The sequence below is a fragment of the Dama dama genome, chromosome X (assembly GCF_033118175.1).
Source record: "Dama dama isolate Ldn47 chromosome X, ASM3311817v1, whole genome shotgun sequence".
Lineage (NCBI taxonomy): Eukaryota > Metazoa > Chordata > Mammalia > Artiodactyla > Cervidae > Dama > Dama dama.
In genome coordinates, this window is record NC_083714.1 from 156,448,775 (window position 1) to 156,473,378 (window position 24,604).

Consider the following 24,604-nt stretch of genomic DNA (forward strand, 5'->3'; position numbering starts at 1 on the left):
TCAGTGCTGCTGGTGCCTGTGGGCCTGGCTGCCATCACAAGCTTTCACCTTGGGGCTCAGCAGCTGAGCCGTCAGGGCGTGTGCAGAACGCGCTGCAGACCAGCACAGGAGGTGAGCACTGGGCCTCAGCCAGAGAGCGGAGGCACCGACATGGGCCTGCCCTCCATTAGGACACTTTCCGGCCTCCTGGGCTGTTTTGTCAGACTTTCGAAGAATGGGCGGAGCTGCTGCGCTTATCCTGGCCCACCTACTCCAGAGCTGCCCTCACAGACCTCCCCTGCAGTGGGGTCTGACCAGTATATTCCTGGTCCCAGCACCAAGCCAGGGCCTCCTGGGGCCCCTTCAGTTAAGGGGTCAGGGGAAGCAGAGCTATTTTGTTTTGAGGTGGAGTGGGAGTCGTTTGGGTAGAGTTCTCATTTCCTCCAGCGACACTTGTGACTTACGGTGCCCAGGACTCCCAGCCAGCCTGTGGGCCGCCGTGGGACCCCGTCTCCTGTCGGCCCCTCTTCTGAATGGTTGGTCCATGTTCTGACTGCTTGGCACTTGGTGCTCCTGGGTTGAGTGTCTATTGTAATTGGCTAGGGTCTATTCTTTTCTTTTTTTTTTTTTTTTAATCAGTATTTTTTCTTTGTTCTTTGAATTATGGCTGGCTTACAATGTGTTAATTTCTGCTGTGCAGCTCAGAGATACACTTATACAGATATATACATTGTTTTTAAAAATATTCTTTTACAGTTTATCATTGGATACTGAATATTGTTCTCTGCTATGCAGCAGGGCCTTCTTTAACCATTCTACTTACAAAAGCTACATCTGCTGACCCAGCCTCCCACTCTGGCCTTCCACCGCCCCCTCCTCCTCGGAGAGCACCAGTCTGTTCCCTCTGTCCCTGAGTCCATTTCTGTTTCATATGTGTGTGTGCTCAGGTGTTCAGTTGTGTCTGATTCTTTGCAACCCCATGGACTGTAGCCCACTAGGCTCTTCTGTCCATGGGATTTTCCAGGCAAGAATTCACCGCTGGGTGAGTGCAGGCTCGTGGTCACTCTGACCTGTCTCAGACCTCTCAGAGGCCGTCCGCCCTGTGAGTGCAGGCTTGTGGTCACTATGGCCTGTCACAGACCTCTCAGAGGCCATCCACTGGGTGAATTCATGCTTCAGGAAACTCTGGCATGGCACATACCTCTCAGAGGCCATCTTCTGGGTGAAAACATGCTTGTGGTAACTCTGGTCTGTCACAGACCTATCAGAGGCCATCCACTGGGTGAGTCCAGGCTCGTGGACACTCTGACCTGTGTCAGACCTCTCAGAGACCATCTGCTGGGTGAATGCATTCTTGTGGTCACTCTGGTGTGTCACCGACCTATCAGAGGCCATCCGCTGGGTGAGTTCAGGCTTGTGGTCTCTCTGGTCTGTCACAACCCTCTCAGAGGCCATGAACTGGGTGAATTCATGCTTCAGGAAACTCTGGCGTGGCACATACCTCTCAGAGGCCATCTTCTGGGTGAAAACATGCTTGTGGTAACTCTGGTCTGTCACAGACCTATCAGAGGCCATCCACTGGGTGAGTGCAGGCTAGTGGTCACTCTGACCTGTGTCAGACCTCTCAGAGACCATTTGCTGGGTGAATGCATTCTTGTGGTCACTCTGGTGTGTCACCGACCTATCAGAGGCCATCCGCTGGGTGAGTGCAGGCTTGTGGTCACTCTGGTCTGTCACAACCCTCTCAGAGGCCATCCACTGGGTGAGTGTAGTCTTGTTGTCACTCTGGTCAGTCACAGACCTGTCAGAGGCCATCTGCTGGGTAAGTGCATGCTTGTGGTAACTCTGGTCTGTCACAGACCTATCAGAGGCCATCCACTGGGTGAGTGCAGGCTAGTGGTCACTCTGACCTGTGTCAGACCTCTCAGAGACCATCTGCTGGGTGAATGCATTCTTGTGGCACTCTGGTATGTCACCGACCTATCAGAGGCCATCCGCTGGGTGAGTGCAGGCTTGTGGTCACTCTGGTCTGTCACAACCCTCTCAGAGGCCATCCACTGGGTGAATTCATGCTTCAGGAAACTCTGGCCTGGCACATACCTCTCAGAGCCCATCTTCTGGGTGAAAACATGCTTGTGGTAACTCTGGTCTGTCACAGACCTATCAGAGGCCATCCACTGGGTGAGTGCAGGCTAGTGGTCACTCTGACCTGTGTCAGACCTCTCAGAGACCATTTGCTGGGTGAATGCATTCTTGTGGTCACTCTGGTGTGTCACCGACCTATCAGAGGCCATCCGCTGGGTGAGTGCAGGCTTGTGGTCACTCTGGTCTGTCACAACCCTCTCAGAGGCCATCCACTGGGTGAGTGTAGTCTTGTTGTCACTCTGGTCAGTCACAGACCTGTCAGAGGCCATCTGCTGGGTAAGTGCATGCTTGTGGTAACTCTGGTCTGTCACAGACCTATCAGAGGCCATCCACTGGGTGAGTGCAGGCCAGTGGTCACTCTGACCTGTGTCAGACCTCTCAGAGACCATCTGCTGGGTGAATGCATTCTTGTGGCACTCTGGTGTGTCACCGACCTATCAGAGGCAATCCGCTGGGTGACTGCAGGCTTGTGGTCACTCTGGCCTGGCACATACCTCTCAGAGGCCATCTTCTGGGTGAAAACATGCTTGTGGTAACTCTGGTCTGTCACAGACCTATCAGAGGCCATCCACTGGGTGAATGCAGGCTCGTGGTCACTCTGACCTGTCTCAGACCTCTCAGAGGCCGTCCGCCCTGTGAGTGCAGGCTTGTGGTCACTATGGCCTGTCACAGACCTCTCAGAGGTCATCCACTGGGTGAATTCATGCTTCAGGAAACTCTGGCGTGGCACATACCTCTCAGAGGCCATCTTCTGGGTGAAAACATGCTTGTGGTAACTCTGGTCTGTCACAGACCTATCAGAGGCCATCCACTGGGTGAGTGCAGGCTAGTGGTCACTCTGACCTGTGTCAGACCTCTCAGAGACCATCTGCTGGGTGAATGCATTCTTGTGGTCACTCTGGTGTGTCACCGACCTATCAGAGGCCATCCGCTGGGTGAGTGCAGGCTTGTGGTCACTCTGGTCTGTCACAACCCTCTCAGAGGCCATCCACTGGGTGAATTCATGCTTCAGGAAACTCTGGCGTGGCACATACCTCTCAGAGGCCATCTTCTGGGTGAAAACATGCTTGTGGTAACTCTGGTCTGTCACAGACCTATCAGAGGCCATCCACTGGGTGAGTGCAGGCTAGTGGTCACTCTGACCTGTGTCAGACCTCTCAGAGACAATCTGCTGGGTGAATGCATTCTTGTGGTCACTCTGGTGTGTCACCGACCTATCAGAGGCCATCCGCTGGGTGAGTGCAGGCTTGTGGTCACTCTGGTCTGTCACAACCCTCTCAGAGGCCATCCACTGGGTGAGTGTAGTCTTGTTGTCACTCTGGTCAGTCACAGACCTGTCAGAGGCCATCTGCTGGGTAAGTGCATGCTTGTGGTCACTCTGGTCAGTCACAGTCCTGTCAGAGGCCATCCACTGGGTAAGTGCAGGCTTGTGGTCACTCTGGTCAGTCACAGACCTCTCAGAGGCCATCGGCTGGGTGAAGGCAAGCTGTGGTCACTCTGGTCTGTCACAGACCTCTCAGAGGCCATCTGCTGGGTGAATGCATGCTTATGGTCACTCTGGTCTGTCCCAGACCTCTCAAAAGCCATCCCCTGGGTGAGTGCAGGCTCGTGGTCACTCTGGCCTGTCACAGACCTCTCAGAGACTGTCTGCTGGGTGAATACACGCTTGTGGTCACCCTGCTCTGTCACAGACCTCTCAAAAGCCATCTGCTGGGTGAGAGCAGACTTGTGGTTACTCTGGTCTGTCACAGACCTCTCAGAGGCTGTCCGCCGTGTGAGTGCAGGCTTGTAGTCACTATGACCTGTCACAGACCTCTCAGAGGCCATCCACTGGGTGAGTGCAGTCTCGTGGTCACTCTGGTCTGTCAAAGACATTTCAGAGGCCATCTGCTGGGTGAATGCATGCTTGTGATCACTCTGGTCTGTCACAGACCTCTCAGAGGCCATCTGCTGGGTGAATGCATGCTTGTGGTCACTCTGGCCTCTCACAGACCTTTCAGAGGCCATCCGCTCGGTGAGTGCAGGCTTGCGGTTGCTTTATTCTGTCACTGAGCTCTCAGAAGCCATCTGCTGGGTGAATGTGGGATCCTGGTCACTCTGGTGCACAGTTTCCACAGGGCTGTCGAGAGGCACCGTGTGGCTGCTCCAGCTGGGCCCACTTGTTGCGCTCTTGCTGCCCCCAAGCTACGTCTGGAGAAGGCTAATCCCAATGAGAAGCTACTTTCAGACATTACCTCACATCCCAGGAACTAGTCTTCCAGCCTAAGCAGGTCACTTGCAGGTTCCTGTGTTAGTGCTCACATCCCCTAGAGAGTGGGCCATGTCTGGGGACACATGTCCTCTGCTGCTAAAACTGATATTAGACTGTGTTCCCAGGGATGGACCACAAGGGGTGATTGGAGAACGTCTGCCCTACCTGCTTGGAGGCACTGTGCCCCAGCCCCTGCCTTCTCCCCACTCAGGTACAGAATGTGGGAGAGCAGGAGGGGAAACCTGGGTCCCAGTGAGACCCTCTCAGCAGAGCTGGGCCTGGGGCAGGCTTGGAGGGTGTGATCGAGAGGTTGCTGAACAGGATGCCACATTTAGAGGGCTTCCTGCAGTGTAGGTTTCAGGGCTAAATAGCAACTAAGTGCAGAGCATGGTGGCTGAGCTGACGGCTGTGGATCCTGCAGGCTGAACGCTGAACCCTGAACGTTTGAAGGTTGTCTGGAGTCACAGGACGTGCTTGCTCTCTCTGCTGAGATGATCTCAATGGGGACCCAGGTTCCCCCTCCTACTCTTTAGAAGCTATCAAACTGAAGCCACTCCTCATGGTGAGCTCTGAGGAACCTCAGGAAAGAGAAGAATACCTGCTTTCCAGCAGCCATCAAACTGCAGCCACTCCCCACTGTGATACTCGAGAAAATTCAGGAAGGAGAAATCAGGATGCTGGTCCCAGGTGGTAATGTATGTATCAAAGGGGATGATTTCAGTGAGATGGCTGCTGCATCTTCCCACACACAGACAAGTGCTAAGTTCCTTAACTTTAGATGCTGCCACCTGGTTTTGAAGTCCTAAAAGTTTTGTACTGAATAAAACAACTCTCAACACCTGTATTATAATATTATTATGTCTATACATATGAAGTAGTGACCTTCCAAAGAACAACAAAAGTCAAATATCAACATTTAGAACAGTGGCACCAGTGGTGGGCACTCCCCAAAAGATGCAACTAGTGGGGCAATTAGAACAGTCATCACCTCTTTCCCATAAGATTGTGGAGTGGACCCTGACACTGGGGAATTGTTACGGGGAAGAACAAAATCTGACTCCATGTTGAATGCTTTACTCTAACCTTTGCTTCCTGTTGGTCTGTTTGCTACAGGGATGCTGTCCATACATCATGGCGTGCCTCAGAAAACCCCACCCCTCTGCCTCTGTCCGGGACCTGTCTACCTGCGGATGGCTATAGGAGGGAGAAAGTAACACATATCCCTCCAAGGCTGGCCATTCCAGGAGATATTTCCAGAATAATGGCCTTTTTACTTTATTTCCTTACCTCCCAGCACTGTGTTCTATAAAAGACACTGGCATCCAGACCCTGACAAGATGGTTTCTTCGAGATATTAGTCGGCTATCTTCTCAATCTGCTGGCTTTCCAAATAAAGTCATATTCTTTGCCTCAGCATCTCGGCTCTGATTAATCGGCCTGTTGTGAGGCATGCAGAACAAGCTTGGACTTGGTAACAATCCCACATGCATTGCAGTAAAAAAATTGAAACATAAAATGGAAGCTATATTGTAACAGATTCAATAAAGACTCTGAAAATGGACCATATAAAAAGATCTGAAACCAAAAACCAAAAGGAACTCAGTGGTTGTCTGAAATATTTAGAAAGGTGTTAGTGCCCTCCTTGCCTGTATTCCCTGAAGCCACACTGGACAGTCAGGCCCTGTCCATTCAGGACACCCTCTCCAGACCCCGGTGGAGGTGCTCTGCCCTCAGTGCCACCTGGGTCTCAGGAGTAGAAGAGACACAGCCTGGGGGTCTCCTCTCTGGTGCAGGGGAGCGTCAAACCAGCCACCCTGTCTACCTGCCCATAATAAATAAGGAGGGTTGTCAACACCTGGGCAAGTGATGCTGTGGGCACCTGGACTGCCTCGTCCTTGTGAGATTTGGTGTTTAGACAACACAGAAGGAGGACCAGCCAAGAGGGATCCAGGGAGCAGTGAACCCTTCTTCACAGGGACCCTGTGAGACCCAAGACTCACTCTGCACACCCTGCTCTGACTTTTGGGAACTGGCCTTTGTCATTCTCTGGGCAGGAGGTGGGAAGGTCAACAGGGTCTCTCTTCCACCTCCTGAGACCCAGGTGGCCACTGGGGGCATCAGCCCTCCACCTGGGGTCCAGAGAGGGTGTCCTGAGTGCACAGGGCCTAACCGTTCAGTGAGGCCGGCCCTCGTCCACAGTGCACTGACCTGCTGCAGGGTCTCGGGTTCCCTGGCATCCAGCTCGCCCATCGCCAACCCCAGCTTGGTGTCTTGGGGGGCCCTCACTGGCGGGCACCCAGCAGGTGAAAGCTGCATGCCCAGAGAGAAGGAGGAGAAGTCGGTGGGGCAGGGGTCCAGCATGCAGTTTCCAAGGCCCCTCTGCTCCCCCAGGAACACCCAGCCCCGCCTGCCGTGGCCTTTCTCCTCTTCAGTATGTGCCTTTGTGGTTGATGTTGCCAAACCCCTTCCTCTGGAAGAAAAGGCTCCATGACCATGGAAGGGGTGGAGGTGAGGAGGTGCTGTATCCCTAAACCCAGAGAGCTTCAGAACTGATTTCCCTGAGCCCTGAACGTACTGCCTATTACATCTGTACCAACCGAGGCCGAGATTCAGGCAGATTCTCTGTGGAAACACTTTTCTGTCCAACAAGAGAGGTCTTGTTAACCCACAGCTGAACCCCGAGACGTGGGACGTGCTGTAACTGTGGATGCAGCAGGGAAGGTGTTTGAGAGGCTTCTTCCCGGGCAGCTCCCCGAGGCCCCTGGAGTTACTGAACCCAGAAGTGGAGCACTCGCACTTCTCTCCTCACTGCAGGCCAAACGGTGTCCCCAACCACACAGCCCTACTCCTCCACCTCCCTGAGTTCAACAGAAACCCCCCAGTCACGAGTGCAAAGCACAGTCTTCTTGGTGAGCAGAGCAGAGGCCGGTGGGAAGAGGGGTGGAGGCTGAAAGCTTCTTTGTAGAAGAAAAACACGGACGTGTGTTCCCGTGTGTGGTGGCCGCATGCTGCAGTAATTGGTGTTCCCCACACATTTATGGGTGGGTTTTAGTTTCTGTATTTTCTAAGTTTCTTCTTTTTTAAACAGCTGCATATTATGAGAAGATTTTGCAATCAACCATGAGCACTTGCAAAATAAGCTCTTATTTTTTTTCCTTTTTCTAAAATGTTGCAGTTTTCTATGGTGACAGATGAACAGCCTCCTACTTTTAAGTATTCATTTAATTGGCTGTGCTGGGTCTTAACTGTGGCATGCAGGGCCTTCAGTTGCAGCATGTGGGAAATAATGCCCTGACCAGGGATTGAACGTGGCCCCCTGTGCTGGGAGTTCAGAGTCCTAGGGTCTGGATGAGCAGAGAATGCTGCGATCTCCTACTTAAAGCAAGGCTATATATTTATTTTCGGCTTGCTGGGTCTTCGGTGCTGTGCGGGCTTGTCTCTGGCTGTCAGGCGTCGGGGTTGCTCTCTCGTTTCTGTGCTGAACTTCTCCCTTCGGGGGCTGCTCTGGGTGGGAAGCAGAGACTCTAGGCTCTTGGGCTGCAGTAGTTGTGGACGGACTTAGTTGCTCCACGGCACGTGGGGTCGTCCCAGATCAGGGATTGAACCCGTGTCTCCTGCATTGGCAGGTGGATTTTTAACCACAGCACCACCAAGGGAGTCATTCCCCTTCCCGCTTCCTGGCAACATCTTCCTGTAAAAAAAGCCTAAAAATAATCAGCTTAGTAAGTTTTCAGGAGTCTGAGCTCTGAGGTCAGCGTCTGTGGTGTCAGTCTCCCAAAGCCATCTTGGCTTCAGATACTGGTTGGGCTCATGAGTCCAGTAAGCAGGGCAGCTCTGGTGGCTGAAGACAGACTTGGCCTCTGGAGCTCTGCCCTCACCGACTCACCCAGGGTCCCCGAGCCCTGGCAGCCAAGCAGAGCCGCGCGCCGGCGGGGCTGGTACAGCCACGGGGCCACCGTGGTCAGGGTGGAGTGTGCAGCGGAGGCAGCTGGCTGTCCGTCCCATGATTGCTGGTGTCCTGTGTGCCCGTGCAGGGCAGTCACGGTGTCAGGTGGGGCCTGGCCGCTGTCCTGGGGACAGGATGGGACCTCAGAGAGCTCGCATCCCCACTCCCCATCTCCCAGCTCTGATTCAGATCCTGGCTTGTGCCTACTGGCAGCTCCTTGGGCTGGGAGGCTGTGTAAAATACCAACCCCCTTGCTCAAGGTCAGCTGAGACCCCAGCTCTGCGGTCACACACCATCTGTGCCACCACCCAGGCCATCCCACTTCTGAGAGGGAGGGCCTTTGTGGGGCTGTGGGTGATGGGGGATTTGGGGGTGTTGTGGGCTGGCCCCAGGAGTCAGCTTTTTGGGTGCAGGGGAGCAGAGGGGAGGGGAGGGAGAAGGTTTGACCTGCTCAGGGTTCCAGGGGATTCCAGGCCCAGCTCTGGTGGGAGGTGCAGGTGAGACGCCCCTGCAGGTTTCTGGATTCCTACCGTTTTTCAGTTGAAGACCCTCTGCCTACACCACCCCTAACTCTCCATCCCGTGGCCCCGGCCTGAAGCCACAGAAGATGGGGAGTTTATGTGGCTTCCCTTCCTGTAGGGAAACCAAGCCTCAGACAAACGTGTTCCTTTAAGAAAGCATAGAAACCGGAAAATAATAGTGGGTGGTTATCACTGATGCGGTTCATGTAGAGACGCTTCACAAGCCTGGCACATGGAGGGGACTGAGGGCCGTTGCCCCGAGTCCTGGACTTCGCACCCTCCACTCCCCGCCCCGTGGCCCACTCTCCCCTTTGTGTCTTCTGGTGGGCGGGCGGACTTCAGGCTCCTGAACCCCTTCTGGTAGGATCAGGCCGGGGCAGAAGTTATTCACAGAGGGGAGGCTGTGGTCGACCTTAAGAACGCCATTGCCGCCACTCTGTGTTGGAGCTCTGTTCCGGGTCTCAGCAAGCGTGGCTTCCTGGTGCTGTCCCCACCCTCACTCACCCAGGGTGGGGGGCTTTGTGTCCAACTTGTCCCCTTGTGCAGCCTGGTCACCCCAGGACCCGTGCTGTGTGTGCATCTGCTCTGCTCACAGCTCAACCCGGGGCCCATCAGACTTCACTCCTGAAAGGGAAATGTAAGGACGAAGTATTCCATGGTTAAGAATTTCAAGGTCACGACAGCATTGCCCAGAGTGCACGGGCACAGGTACGAGGCCCATGCAGAGAGAAGCCGCGGTGTGGGATTCAAGGACCCTCCGTGTGGGGGTGGGATGGGGCTGGACAGGGATTTCCTGCAAACCTGGCTCCAGGCTCTGTTCTCTGCAGGGGGATGGCTGTGGGCACTGCCTGTCTGTGGAGGAGACGTGGTGCTGCCCAGCTCAGCAGGAACGGCAGGGGTGGGAAGGGAGTTTGGCTTCCCTTAGCACCCGTGACCTACCACTCCCTCATCAGGGCAGCCCAGTGCCTAAACAGCCCCTTCCCCGTCTAGCTCTGAAGAGCTGGAAAGTGTGGGGGCTCGAGGACATGCAGGAAACAAATTCTGTAAAGCAACTATCCTTCTATTAAAAAAAATAATAATAAAAAGCGATTGAATAAAAAAACAAAAAGGAAAGCAAAGGTGTGGCTTGCATTCTCAGCCTGCCTCTGCCAGATTACGCCTGTGCTTACCAATCAGACCAAAATGCTGGTGCTCCCACCTCATATCACAGATGAGAATAGAGACACAGAGAGGTTGAGCATCTTTCCCCAGCTCACACAGCTGCTGGGGGCAGGGCTGAGAACTGGACTCCTGTGGTCGCATCTGGAGTTCAGATGCTGTGATGACCCTGAGGGAGCAGCAGACACAAGATTGCCCATGCTGAACCAGGCGCATGCACACACACACACACGTGCTCATGGCCTTCACCTTTGCGGCTACAGAAGTCAGAGGGAAACAGAGGGCCACCAGGAGAGACCAAAGGAGAGTCGGTGTCTATAAGGAGGAGAGGTCCCAATTCCCAGAAGGCCAAGGAATTCCCTTCCCTAGTGAGTCTGACTCCACTCTGCATTCCTCTCCCTGGACCAGGATTGACTGTCCAGTGACCTAACTGACTTGGCTCGAGAGTTATGCCTTCCCGGGGGTACAGCTACAACTGGACTCCACTACTGTCAGTGATACGGGGGGAATGAGTACATAGTCTGGACTTCAGATTTGTTTGGAGACAAAATTTATTAGAAGAGCAGTACTAAAAAACCACGAAGGCAATTGGCATGAACATCTCCAGAACACTTAAGAAACTCTCTGCTGTTTATCTACCTCCTCTCCTGTCACAAAAGTGGAAGGTCTATTTAACAAGTAATTCTTGCTTATCACACACTTTCTTTAAAATATTTATTATATATTTATTTATTCGGCTGTGCTGTGTCTTAGTTGCAGACTGTGGGAGCTAGTTCCCCAATCAGGTATTGAACTTAGGTCTCTGCATTGGAGTCTTGACCCCTGGACGACCTGGGAAGTCTCTCCTCATACTCTTGGGGACAGTAATGGTTCACAGGCCTCCTCTGAGGCCTCCTTAGAGCTGAGGCATGGGGTGTCTGCAGTAATCCTCCTGTGGCTAAGGTGTGGTTTGTTGGTCATGACTCACTCACACTCCCTACAAACATATGGCTACTCCCCTGTGTGTGTCCTCTGGTGTCTGATGAGGAGTGACTTCCGACTGAAGCTTCGCCCACATCCCCGCAAACATAGGGCTTCTCCCCTGTGTGTGTCCTCTGGTGTGAGATGAGATTTGACTTATCATTGAAGCTTCTCCCACACTCCCTGCAAACATGGGGCTTCTCCCCTGTGTGTGTCTTCTGGTGTCTGATAAGGTTGAAGTTCTTAATGAAGCTTTGCCCACACTCCCCACAAACATAGGGCTTCTCCCCTGTGTGTGTCCTCTGGTGGGTGATGAGGACGGACTTCTGACTGAAGCTTCGCCCACACTCCCCGCAAACATAGGGCTTCTCCCCTGTGTGTGTTCTCCGGTGTCTGATGAGGGTGGACTTCCGATGGAAGCTTCGCCCGCACTCCCTGCAAACATAGGGCTTCTCCCCTGTGTGTGTCCTCTGGTGTCTGACGAAATCTGACTTCTGACTGAAGCTTCGCCCACACTCCCCACAAACATAGGGCTTCTCCCCTGTGTGTGTCTTCTGGTGTCTGATGAGGGCTGACTTCTGACAGTAGCATCGCCCACACTCCCCGCAAACATAGGGCTTCTCACCTGTGTGTGTTCTCTGGTGTCTGATGAGGGTGGACTTCCGATGGAAGCTTCGCCCACACTCCCTGCAAACATAGGGCTTCTCCCCTGTGTGTGTCCTCTCGTGTGTGCTGAGACTTGACCTGTCCTTGGAGACTTGTCCACACTCTCTGTACGTGAACCTCATAATCCTCGAGACCCCTGCCCCCGTGAGCAATGTGCCTGTGTCCTCTGGATTCAGTTTCTGGCTTGTGCTGGGCTTGTCTTTCATTCTCTCATGCACCCCAGAACCCCCCATTTGTCCTCCGGGTGAGTAGGCACAGGCCCTTGAAATCTTCTTCAACCTTGTGCTTTTCAGCAATTGTTGGGGCCTGTCCTTGACCTCCTGACCTTCAGGATTGTCACTAGGGCTGTGTGGGTCTGCGTATCGCTGATTTTGATTGCCTGGGCAGGGATCCTCTAGTTGGAGGAGGTCTCTTTCAGATGGTCTCAGGAGATTCTTAGAGGGGTGACTGCGTTGGGTGTGTTGGCTGAGAAATTTCTGACTGGAGAAGGCCAGAGAGCAGGAGGCACATGGGTGGATCTTGCACTTCGGTTCTGCTGAAAGAGGAAGCTTTTGGTCAGGTAGCTGGTTTGCCATGGTCAGGCCTGCCTCACTAATTATCTAAGTGTTGACAGTGCACAATTTGTCTCCCATTGGGTGTCTCTTTATTGTCCCCGATTCCACTCCACTCTTATTCTCTATATCTACAGAAATCCAGGAAGTTGGTGTCAGGGGCCTTTTCTACCTATCACCCAGATGGAGACCTTCAAGCACCATCAGAGGTAGCATCTCTCCTGATAGAGGTGGATCTGTAGGGAATTTCCCTGCGTCTAAGTGTCTGAAATGTCATGTCACAGTGGCCACAGGTATTTACCCTACTGAGGGATAAGACTTGATGACCTAGGTGAAATGTCCTGAGAGGCTCCCTGTGAGGGGAAAGGGTCTATTAAGTTAGGGGCGCCTGGCCTGGAGCTCTCTGCATATGGGAGGCAGCACAGGGGGTGGTTACAGCAGGTGTGGGTAAATCTGACTTTGTGGCTCCTTGTTCAAAGAGCAGCCTTTGTGCCGATCGCTGCAGGAAGTGGGTTTGAGACTGGACGAGACCGAGCGGCCCAGGTCCCACTGACTAAAGGTCTCTGGCCCCTGTGTCCCAAACTGGTTCACAAATTGCTCCTCTCTCTGTTTCCCATAAATCATAAAATAAAGGCATATCCTTTCTCCAGCCTCAGCAGTACTCATACCTCATTTATTTCATTCAGTCTTAGTCCATTTAACGTGCACTAGGAAGCCCTATTTAAAAATACATCTCCAGCCAGACTCTTCACACCCTCACTCCCAAGCATATTAAACTAGCCCAATCTCCCCTCATGTCTGGCAATGAACTGACCTCTGAGTGGACTACCCCCTGCTGTCTCATCCGAAAAATGAACTAAAGCATCGTCTTAGCACAGAGAACATGATGCTTGCAGGTGAAAGACACGTGGTTGTTCTGTGTCACCCAGGAGGACCCCTGGTGCCTGCACGTGGACACAGGCCCTGAGGCTTCCGTGTCCCGTCCAGCCTCCTTCCTCTCCCTCTGTGCTTCCACCCACGACCCCTGGCATGGTCTCTCTTCCCGGCCCTGGGGCTGTAGCACTGGCTGCTTCCCTGCCCAGAATCCTTCCCCACGGGTGTTATCTCTGCACAGACCCCGCCGCACCGTCCTGCACCACACCCCACCCTCTGCTCATGCTGACCCGAGGCATGTTCCCTGCACTGGTTTTCCTCAGAGCACCAGCCCCTGTCTGGTGTGAAGCCCCTGCTGCCCCTGGGCAGTGGTTCTGTCTGTTTCGGTGCGTGGAGCCCCCCTCTGGCACAGAGTATGAACACACATGACATCAAACTGGACCAGTAACTGAATGCACATCACTGTGCATGTGTTGCTTAGAAATGGGAGGAGGTGAGGAAGAAATAGGTAAAGGGCAGAAAGCTGGTAGGTGCTAGAAATGTTGCTTTTTGCTTCTAAGCCTTTCAGCAGAAGGTGATGTTACACATTTTTTTGCATGAAATATTAAAAATTAGAACTAGCATTTTTAATATAATAATTTTTCCTAACAAGCATATGAAAAGAATCAAATTCTGAGGCATTTTAATTGCAACTCAACTGACTTTACACTGGATCATACTCTGCTTCGAAATCGGACCACGGAGGCTCCCAGGATGGGGTCGGTGCTGGAAGAGGGCTGACACTCACCTCTCCCGGTCGCGAGCTCACTCTTCCCCCTGCTGTTCCTCTTGATGCCAAGGTCCTGACCATACTCATCCCCGTACCAGACCAGCAGCTCACAGCCAGGCCTGACCACCTGACAGGTTCGGTAGAAGATCTGCCCGTGATACTGGAAGGCCACCAGGTTCTGCTCCTCATCGTCCCGGGCACAGTTCACATACCTGGGGTAGAGGCCGGGAAAGGGAAAGAAACCTCAGGTGATAAGTGCCCTCCACTCTCCGACCATGCCCAGCTCCTTGCCTTCCGCCTCTGAGGCTGCCCCTCATGTGGACCTTCTGTTCACACCTTCGGGTAGGCCATGTGAATTCCCATGCTTTTCTCTCCTTACCTAATTAGCCATTTTCCCAGAGCCCAGTTCCAGCCTCATCTCCTCCTGGACTGTCCTTGAGGCTGGTGACCTCCAGCTCCTCTAACCTTTGAATTAAGCTCTCTTTCATCCATAGGACTTGGTGCTCCTTGGCTAACACACAGCCCTCAGCACTCACCCCAGCCTGCCTTCTCTCCCAAGGCTATCTCCCATCTCCCCACGTGTATCCAGGGTTCTATTTGCTTGCCCACCCCCTCCCACGGAAACTTGGAGAGAGCTCTGATATAGCTTGAGACACAGAACAGTAATTGTTTGTTCACTGTCTGCCTGCCCTGATGAAAGGAGAGGCCCTCAGAGAATGGCCCTGCTCAGGGCCATCCTGCCCCCCATTCCTTCCGAGGCCTCAGGGCCCACTTCTCACTGGAACCAAGACTGAGGAGGTTGTTGCCAACATAGAGTCAAGGTCTCCTGTATTCGCTTATCCTGGCACTGTGTAGTTACTCAAAGATAGAAAACCTAAGGTTACTGTTCCTAAAATCAATTGACTAATGTCTGTCTGCAGTATGTTCTCCAAAAGGACATGGGTTGTGTGATCTGCTTCAGTAACGAAGTTCACTGTCTAAACTGAAACATAAAGTGCATGGTAAGTTTCCATTAAGTGAGTTAAAGTGTCCCTGGTGAATCTAGACTCCTCAAGTTGTTTTCAAATCCACCAGTTTTGTTCAGCATATAGACTTGTATCTTGATGGCACATGCCATATTTTTATTTGCTTCTTTCTAGTGTCTTTTGAAATGAAAGAGCATGATATGGAGGGAAAAGAGGAAAGAAGATGTGAATGCTGTTGAGGGAGCCGGGTTGAGAAGGAAAGGGGCATGGCATGGAGGGAGTCTCAATGTCTACACACTGCAGACTAACTGCACTCACCTCATCCAGTTGGCCCAAGACGTGTCCTTTCCATCCACATATTCGAAGCTGTTCCTTGCTTTGGTGATCTGAGTGTCAGAGAAAGAGTTACAAGCTTTCCTCTTTCTTTTATTTTTTCTTGGTAGGAAGATATAGAAGAGCTATTTCCCTCTGTAGTCATTGATGCTTTTCAGCCTGCATGGATTCACCTGCCAGTCGGACCACACAGTGGGCCCCTTACTCATCTCCAAGTCTGAGTCTCTTGGTTCATTGAAGGCAAGGGCTCCACAAGGGAGGAGTCAATTCTGTCTGTCTGTACTACTGTGTTCCCACCTGTCCTAAGACCTTTATACAGAGGTCCTAAGTGTGTGTACACAATGGTCCCACCTCTCCTCTGACCTTTAGATAGAGGTCCTGAGTGTCTGTACACTGTGGTCCCACCTCTCCTCTGATCTTTAGATAGAGGTCCTGAGTGTCTTTACACCGTGTTCCCACCTCTCCTCTGACCTTTAGATAGAGGTCCTAAGTGTCTGTACACTGTAGTCTCACCTCTCCTCTGACCTTTGGATAGAAGTCCTGTGTGTCTGTAGACTGTGTTCCCACCTCTCCTCTTATCTTTAGATAGAGGTCCTGAGTATCTGTTCACTGTGGTCCCATCTCTCCTCTCATCTTTAGATAGAGGTCCTGAGTGTCTCTACACTGTGTTCCCACTTCTCCCCTGATCTTTAGATAGACGTCCTCTGTCTCTGTACACTGTGGTCCCACCTCTCCTCTGACCTTTAGATAGAGGTCCTGAGTGTCTGTACACTGTGGTCCCACCTCTCCTCTGATCCTTAGATAGAAGTTTTGAGTGTCTGTACACTGTGGTCCCATCTCTCCTCTCATCTTTAGATAGAGGTCCGGAGTGTCTGTACACTGTGTTCCCACTTCTCCCCAGATGATTAGACAGAGTTCCTCTGTCTCTGTACACTGTGGTCCCACCTCTCCTCTGGCCTTTAAATAGAGGTCCTGAGCGTCTGTGCCCTGTGGCCCCACCTCTCCTCTGATCTTTAGATAGAGGCCCTGAGTGTCTCTACACTGTGGTCCCACCTCTCCTCTGACCTTTAGATAGAGGTCCTGAGTGTCTATACACTGTGATCCCACCTCTCCTCTGACCTTTAGATGGAAGTCTTCTGTTGACGCCCAGGGCACACAGTACCCAGGGCTGACTGTGTCATTGCTGACCATGTTATCACCATGTGCGTCCTCGCATGTAGACATGAAGTACCCCCCACCACACACAAGCAGTTAGAGGCCAGAGGACAGGGAAATGGGTGCTTCTCACCTGCCAGGCGTATCCAGTCTTGGCGGCCTCTTCATCGTCTGTGATCTGGCCCTCATAGGGGCCAAAGTGCAGCCCCAGTGGCAGATCAGATGCCTCGTTCCACACTCCAAGCCCAGCATCAGGGATGCCCGACAGTCTGATGCTTAACCCAGGGGGCAGAGTGAGGGCTGAGCGGTTGGCATGCCCCTTTTCCACTGCACAGTCCTTTACAAAGGTTGGGGGCCCATGGGCAGCACAGCTGTCGATGAAAAAGTTCTGACACTCCTCACAATCTGGAGGTGAGAACAGGGATGAGAGGAAGTATAGTGAAGTTGCTGGTTGTAACGACCTCCTCGAAAGAACTGGGGCACTCATGGTGTTAGGGGAAGCACACTGTTTGAGATCGCCCACCCTGTTCAGGCACCATAGTAACCATTTACATGAGTTGTTTTATGGCAGGAGATCCTGATAAGGAATACAGAACTAATAAGCCACCACCAACCAGAAGAGTTCGGGAAAGATCAAAAGGAGACACCGCATGTCTGTCCACGTCCCAGAATCCCTCTCGCTGCATCCACCTTGGCTGAGGGATGTGTCAGCCACCAGGAAAGACTCTGAATTAAAATGATTCGCCAAAGACCACCCGGAAACTAATCCATCACCATAAAACCTGAGACTGTAAGCTACGAGGCAGAGCAGTTCTCCTGGGTTCCCTTACCTCCTGCTCCCCGCCCAGGTGCCCTTTCCCAACAAAATCTCTTGCTTTGTCAGCATGTGTCTCCTCGGACAATTCATTTCCGAGTGTTAGACAAGAGCCCAGTTTTGGACCCTGGAATGGGTCCCCCTTCTTGCAACAAATGGCGACTCTGGTGGGACTCTTCTTCACTGAGACTGATATCCTGACCACTTGGGCTACTTAGGGCCCAGCTTGCCTGCCAATGGGCCAGACCCAGCAGCTGCAACTGAGACTTTTTTGTCCCTGGACTTCTCCTGATGCGGACAACTGGCCAGAGTGCCCCGACCTGTAAGGAACAAGAGACTTTGTTGACCTCTCCCCTTCCCTCTCTCTTTCCTCTCCCTAGCCCTTCCTATCCTTCCCATTTTGCTAGTCCCCTGGTCCTGGACGCAGGAATCTGGTGGAAGGGCCTCAGCTTGAGCTGAGGATTGGAGACGGATCACCTCCTCTTGGCAGAGAACTCGAATTTTCTGGTCTGGTTTCTGGTAGGGCCGGGTTCCAGTCCTCCCTTTTCTGGAAGCCCAGGGAAAAGTCCCGTAATGCCTGGGTGTCTGTAAGTGGCAGGAGACGTCTGTAAGGCCACCCCTTATGTCCCCCTTTCCCGCCTTCTCCTCCTTCTTCTTTCAACCTGGCTTCCTTTCCTCCTTTTGAAATCTTTGAAGACATCTGAAGTTTTGTGTCTCTATGGAAGGCTTTCTGAGAGACTGTATTCTTGTATTTAAGGGAGTGTCTGATGAGGACTGCCAGGTTTATATGTGTGTGCTTTAATTCTGTTCTGTGTTGTGATTTGTGATGGCCATTTTGCTTTGTCTGGCCACCATTTATACCTGCTGACATTTTGTTAGAACTTGATTTTCTTTCCCTGTGCCTTGAGACCAGGGCTCTCAGTAACACTTACATAGACCATCTCTAACTCCTGAGACTGAGAGAAAAAGGAAAAAAGCCTTTAAAAATGTTATTTATTTCAACTTTTTTATAAACTAGTAAATTTTATATTGTAATATCTAATTCATGACCTAACTTAGAAAATGAAGCTAGATCTTGCACTGTGTCTGTCTAAATATGTTTTGGTATGTCTTTGTCTCTGGGTAATATTTTTTAGGTTAATTTGTAAATTAGCTCTATTTAATTGGCTTAAAAAAAGATAAGTGCTTACAAATCAAATAATTCTAAATTAAACAATAAATTCCAGGTTTAGGTGAACTGGGAAATATTCAGTAGTAAATACCTGATATTAATGTTTGTTTGTTGACCTATCTAATATAGACATGTCTTAGAGTAATTAACATCAAGTAGAATATTTTCATTGTACCTAGGTTTAATATAAGTTAAATATTACACCTGTTACAAGTTTGTCAACAAGGAAATTACCTCGAGTGAAAAAACTTCTAAAAAATGTAAATGAGGTATGAGTTTGTATATAAACTCTATTAAGAATAATTATTCTTTAAAAATATCTGTCTACAATAGTCTCCCCAGATTGGCATAACTTGAATTTCTAAGGGTTGTGCTAAACTAAGTATTGGAAGTCTATTAAATAATTAGGTCATTTCCAAATGAAATAAGATTTTGAAACATTTACTACTAAACACTGATTTCCTTTTACAGAAAAACTAAAGAGATTTGGGACTATAAATGAATAATGTTTGATGCCATCCTAAAATGTTTTAAAAAAGCAAGGGTTTTAGAAATTATCACTGGTATTTATGCTCACCAATCTATAAAATGCTAATATAAAAGTTAGCTCTTGGTTGCTAAAGGAAAGCTGGAAGTGTGCTTTCAGTAAAAAAGTATGAAAAAATACTAAAAAGGGTTATGCATGATCAGGATTTTCTAAAATTGGATTACAATTAATTAGATAAATGGATTTTGTTAGGAATGACAGGGTCGTAAGAAAACTGGTTAGAGCCACTTAGGTCCAAGATGGCGGAGCTGACTTTTACTAGACCTTGAGCCTTGGTATTTACACCCATTGTGACATATCAACAAGCTAAATGATACACCCATCAACATTGACTAAATCTGACCAAATGTTCTAAATGCTTTTAATTGATCTTTTCAATAAAACTTCCTAAATCGAATTCTTTTGAAGTTCCTTTGACCTCTAGCTAACTTTGGGGTGCTTTAGAGGGCCCCTGAAACATCCCAAAGAGAGATATTAAACTGTGTTTATTTGGTTGGTTAAATTACATGAAAAAGATTATCAAATGAGTAATAAATCTGCTCATGTTATAATGTATGATAAAATTACTAATACGGATATCCTAGAAATTATATGGAGTTCTTAACATTTTTATATGTCTTTGTGTTCTAATCAGAAACCTGATGACTTCACAAAAGTTAACAAAGGACTGAATGAACCAGCGAATATGCTTATAACTTATGGTTTCTATCTAAAAAAATTACAGGTTTGAATCTTGTGTTTTCCGGGAGTAAGGAAAACCTTCCTCTCAAACTGATTATGAAAATAATTTGGTAAAATTATACATTATGAACAAAACAATTATATTTTCTCTCTATCTGACTCCTCCAGAAATTTGGAACTCTTAGGTTTCCAGTAAGTTTATCAAATGAGCTAGGAAGGTTATCTCACTAACAGGTACAAAAATCTCAAGGAATTTTTGAGCCCTTAAAAAGAAAAGAGTTCACCTAGATTTGTTAGACAAAATCTGTGATAAGCCTTTGGTGTGAGTTTCCCAGCCCTGTTTTATATTAAAAGTTCAGCAAAAGTGTTTCAGCAAAATCTATGATCAATTATGGTTATATAAATCATTAGAGCAAAATTAGTGAGAACAGACCTGTTTTGCAAACAAACTAGCCTTAATTTGGTTATATTTGATAAAAATGAGGGTAACTTTAGGAAAAAAAAAAGATATTTCAAAAAATGTTAAATCTCAGTTAATGGAGGTCTGCATGTAGTAAGACTCATTTCTTAGATAGTTCTTTGCTGTTATGTGATATTAATGTAAAATTTAATTGAATTCTTAAAGAACACCCTAAGTTTGTTTCTGAAGCTTGTCTCAGTAATCTGTCTTTGGATGAAGATCAGATGCCTCATGACCTGCAACCAGGACTAGAAAAAGACATAATTTAGGAGACTGTCTCCAACCTGGATAGAAGGGCTTTTTATCAGGTACTCTTAACTAGCTCATGCACAATGAAACTGAAGGAAAATTAACTCTTAGATTAATTCCCACTTCCAAAGGCCCTTACCCTGGATTGGTCTATAGAAAAGACAGCCGACCTGATCTCACCTTAAAGTGATGCTCAAACAGGAAAAGCTACACTACACCAGGATGAAAAGACCACTACATCAGAGGTAGGCAGCTTGCCCAAGATGCTGGATCTGCTTCGTATGATCATTTATAATGTTTTCTTGACTTCTTAGACTTTTGCATATAAATCAAATGCTTTCCTATCATAGGCCTGATCCTATGCTAGTTTTATTAATCAATCCAATTGTTGGGTTTGTGGCCAATTACCTGTATCCAATCCTGGGTTACCTTGGTAAATTTCTCTAATATAAGATTCTAACTGGTTGGCCGTGAAAAAATTTACTTAAAAAAAAAAAAAATTATAGTCATATTCAGGTCACTGTGATGCTACTAGATGGGATCCCCTCACTGGGCCAATTAATAATGCCTGCTCTGACTCTGGCCATAAATTTGAGCTTTTTTCTATTACTCAGGCTTAATCAGAGCAACAAGAAAAGTTTTATCAAAAAAAAAAAAAATCTCCCACAATTATGAGATGGATTTATATAGATAACACCAGGCTATGGTAATTTAGGTTTAAAGTCTCCTCTGTGTTGGAAACAATTAAATCATACTAAGGATAATCAGTCTAGTAACACTAAAAAACTGGGCTCTGTGCCTTATAGACGGTGGTGCCAATGTATAATTTCCCTGAAAGATAAAGATTTGTACAGAGTAGACTAAGTCAGACGACCTGAGATATACTGGGCTATGTGCCTTATAGATGGTGGTGCCAATGTATAATTTCCCTGAAAGATAAAGATTCGTGCAGAGTAGAATAAGTCAGACGACCTGGGATATACTGGGCTACATCTAATGGAAGCTCTTAAGTCTTACTTGTGACTTTACTAATACTGCTGGCTATGCTCTTTGTATTTCACCTGTTTTACAAAACTGCTGTTTTTTACACCACCAAACGTGTGACTGAGGCCTTTGATAAAATAATATATAGTTCCCTATGAGATCGATGATGATAACAGTGTAACTCTAGATATGAAAAAAAGCAACAAGAGGGAATGTCTTCCTGGACCAAGAGGCTAGTAAGACAGGTGGTCCAGAGAATTTTGGATACTGTTTAATGGCCTAGTCCAGTAACAGCACATTGAGTGGCCTGTCAACAAAATCTTTGCCAAACCTGAAAATGGACATTCTCAGCACCATGGGATAAAATGGTCATGAAATGTCCCCCTCAAAATCATGGTCAAGTTTATGAGCAAAAAGGGGCTCTGCCAACTGAAGATTGACACTTGCCATCTACATCTACAGAGATTAAATCATGTGTGCAACTGCTGACTTTCGACAGCCCTGAAAGGAGTTCAGGGTGAAAATCAGGAATGAGGCACTTGGTGCTCTGAAAAAAACTGGCAGAACAGGCCTTCAGATAGTTAGATCTTTTCAAGAGATTTTATGAGTCCCAATTCTTGCATCTTCTCATACCTAGAGAAACACTGACGTCAGTAGTGGTGACATCTGCTTTGGCTATTATGGAAAATTTTATGACTACAAATCAAAATAGAGTACTCAGCTATGGTTCAGACATCCTGGAAAATAACCAGGTGTTGCAATGGGTGTAATTTCAGATTAGACGTTATATTGCTAAACACTTGAGTTTTCTGAGTCGTGTCAGGCTTAGATGCCACCATTCTCAAAACAATATCTGCTGGATGCTAATAACTTCTACCTTACTTTTTATAAAACTAGACAACTGGCCACCTGGCTAAAAGTCTCCCTGAAGTGCCAGGACTAGACTGGGTTTCAGGCCTATTTTTATTTTTTTTATTTTTTTTCAGGCCTATTTTTAAAAAGAAGAGATTTATTTTGTCTATTAAAATTCCACTTATCCCTCCTCCAGCTACTACTAATTGGGTGTGTTACAACAAAACGGCAGACCAAAAGATTGAGATTTTAATCATACAAGGCTCAGATCTAGGACTTAGAACTCAGGAATACTTCCAATTCAGTGTCTCTTCTCCAAGCTGAGGCGGTCCTATACCCCATTTTGAGAAAAACTTATCACAGTCATAGTTGCCCTGTTCCCTAAATTAAAACTGAGCAGGACTCTGTGGGTGGTGACTCTGGAGTACAGATCTGCTGTATGTTCTCCATTTCTCATCTGTAAGATATAGGGTTCATTCAGCCTCCTTGACCTTCCCTGAGTTCCAAAGGGTGGATTCAAACGATTGCAAATCAGGGAAGGGAGAGAATACCGAATCACTAGAAATAATCATATGGTGGTGCAGCCTTGAGACAGGGTCCTGGTTCCTACTCAAAGAAATATGCATAACAATGTCTTTTGAGTTCTTCTACAGAACTGGAGCCACCACCCAGGTGGAAGATGGTAACCTCAGACTAAACACGATTCCTGGAGCACAGCTCTGTTCCTTCACCACCAGCCAAGCAAAAAAAAAAAAAAAAAAGTCACAAACCCTGCAGCCCTCACTCCAAATGTTGCCTCCTATTTCTGGGGACCAGTGATGACCATCCTGGAAGGTCTCCTGTTTGGCCCCTGTCTATTTCATCTCTGAGAGGCGCCAACAGTTTCAAACTAAATTGCTGTTATTACAAGAGTAAAATCTGGTTTCAGATATAGAACACCCCAACCTAGATCAGGTAGAGAGAGACTTCTGCTCTGCTAGGCAGGCCCATGCCCAGGCACAGCAGGAAAAATTTACAGAAGAAAGAGACCTCCGCCCCAATTCCCAAGAAGCATCTTGAGTATAAAGTCTCTCAGGGGGGAGTTGTTAGGGGAAGCACACTGATTGAAACCACCCACCCTGGTCAGGCACCATAGTAAACATTTGCATGAGTTGTTTTATGACAGGAGATCCTGATAAGGAATACGGAACTAATAAGCCATCACCAACCGGAAGAGTTCGGGAAAGATCAAAAGGAGACACCGCATGTCTGTCCACTTCCCAGAATCCCTCTCGCTAGAATCCATCCTGGATGAGAGATTCGTGTGCCACCAGGAAAGACTTTGAATTAAGATGATTCGCCAAAGACCACCCGGAAACTAATCCCATCACCATAAAACCTGAGACTGTGAGCCACGAGGCAGAGCAGTTCTCCTGGGTTCTCTTACCTACTGCTCTCCACTTGGGTGCCCTTCCCAATAAAATCTCTTGCTTTGTCAGCATGTGTCTCCTTGGACAATTCAGTTCCGAGTGTTAGACAAGAGCCCAGTTTCGGACACTGGAAGGGGTCCCCCTTCTTGCAACAATGGCATTTGTCCTTGATCCTGCACCTCAAGTCATAGAGGAAGGGGATGACCAGGGGACCAGATGGTGAGGTGAGGTTAGTGGACCAAGGCCTCGTAGCCCCTTCTCCATGAGTGGGCCAGCAGGGTCACTCACAGAGGTAGTCGTCATCCTCGGGCTCGCTGACCTCTTGGTACACATGGCCCTTTCTTTCTCGTAGACTGTACCTCTTCACTCCAGTCTCCTTTCCTCTGAGGTCTAAGACGGAAAACAGAAGCTAAGCAAGGCTGGTGGGGTCTGGAGAATTAGTCTCTCTTTTATCAGAAAGTGTGAGATCTCCTACCTGTCCATCTATACACTTTGTTAAAACTTTCTTACATGTATTTTTCAAACTTTTACTTTTGTAATTTTATGCTTTATTATTCCATTATTTATTTCTTGGCTTGTGAGATCTTAGATCCCCAACCAGGAATGGAACCCACACCTCCTGCAGTGGAAGCATGGAGTCTTAACCACTTCACCCCCAGGAAGTCCCTTCTCTATACTTTTTTTAATTTCCCTTTAACTACTGGTTCAGGAGACTGAGGCTCCAATGACCACAGATGCCCAGTTCAGTGATAGCATTCTGCACTTCCCGTTAGTAGGTTTAACTTCCGAACCTTCTAACTTAGGAAATAGTTCACCAACACATCTACTCAGAAAATATATGTTAAGGGCACACGACACATAAGGCACTGAGCAGAGGTCTGGGCATAAACACTGACAAAGCACGGTTCCCATTATCACAGCTGGATTTATTGAACTACTTTTAGGTGTCAGACTTTTGCATTTAATGTAAGGCTTTCGAGCACTGTATGAATTATGTATCCTTATCCTCACTTTAAAGACAGCAATCAGGACCTCAGAAAATGTATAAGATTTTCCCAAGGCCCCAGTGCTAACTTCGTGTCTCAGACCAGTCCAGCTTAAACCCCACCTACCCAAAGTCCATGCCACACACCTAGGCCATACTTATTAGTTTTTCCTCAGGGAT

The 24,604-nt window shown here is 48.7% G+C and overlaps 1 protein-coding gene across 1 annotated transcript in view; it reads right to left on the reverse strand.

Annotated features, from left to right (window-relative positions):
• The window catches only part of LOC133052970 (histone-lysine N-methyltransferase PRDM7-like), a 38,636-nt gene continuing 14,032 nt past the window's right edge, over positions 1 to 24,604 (reverse strand). Inside the window, exons 6-14 of the mRNA XM_061137729.1 lie at positions 23,728 to 23,829; positions 16,406 to 16,677; positions 15,103 to 15,170; positions 13,838 to 14,031; positions 11,944 to 12,158; positions 8,262 to 8,445; positions 6,584 to 6,660; positions 1,290 to 1,464; positions 1 to 92 (exon numbers count right to left, since the gene is read on the reverse strand). Of these exons, the coding sequence (XP_060993712.1) occupies positions 1 to 92; positions 1,290 to 1,464; positions 6,584 to 6,660; positions 8,262 to 8,445; positions 11,944 to 12,158; positions 13,838 to 14,031; positions 15,103 to 15,170; positions 16,406 to 16,677; positions 23,728 to 23,829 (1,379 nt within the window). The remainder of the gene's footprint in view (positions 93 to 1,289; positions 1,465 to 6,583; positions 6,661 to 8,261; positions 8,446 to 11,943; positions 12,159 to 13,837; positions 14,032 to 15,102; positions 15,171 to 16,405; positions 16,678 to 23,727; positions 23,830 to 24,604) is intronic.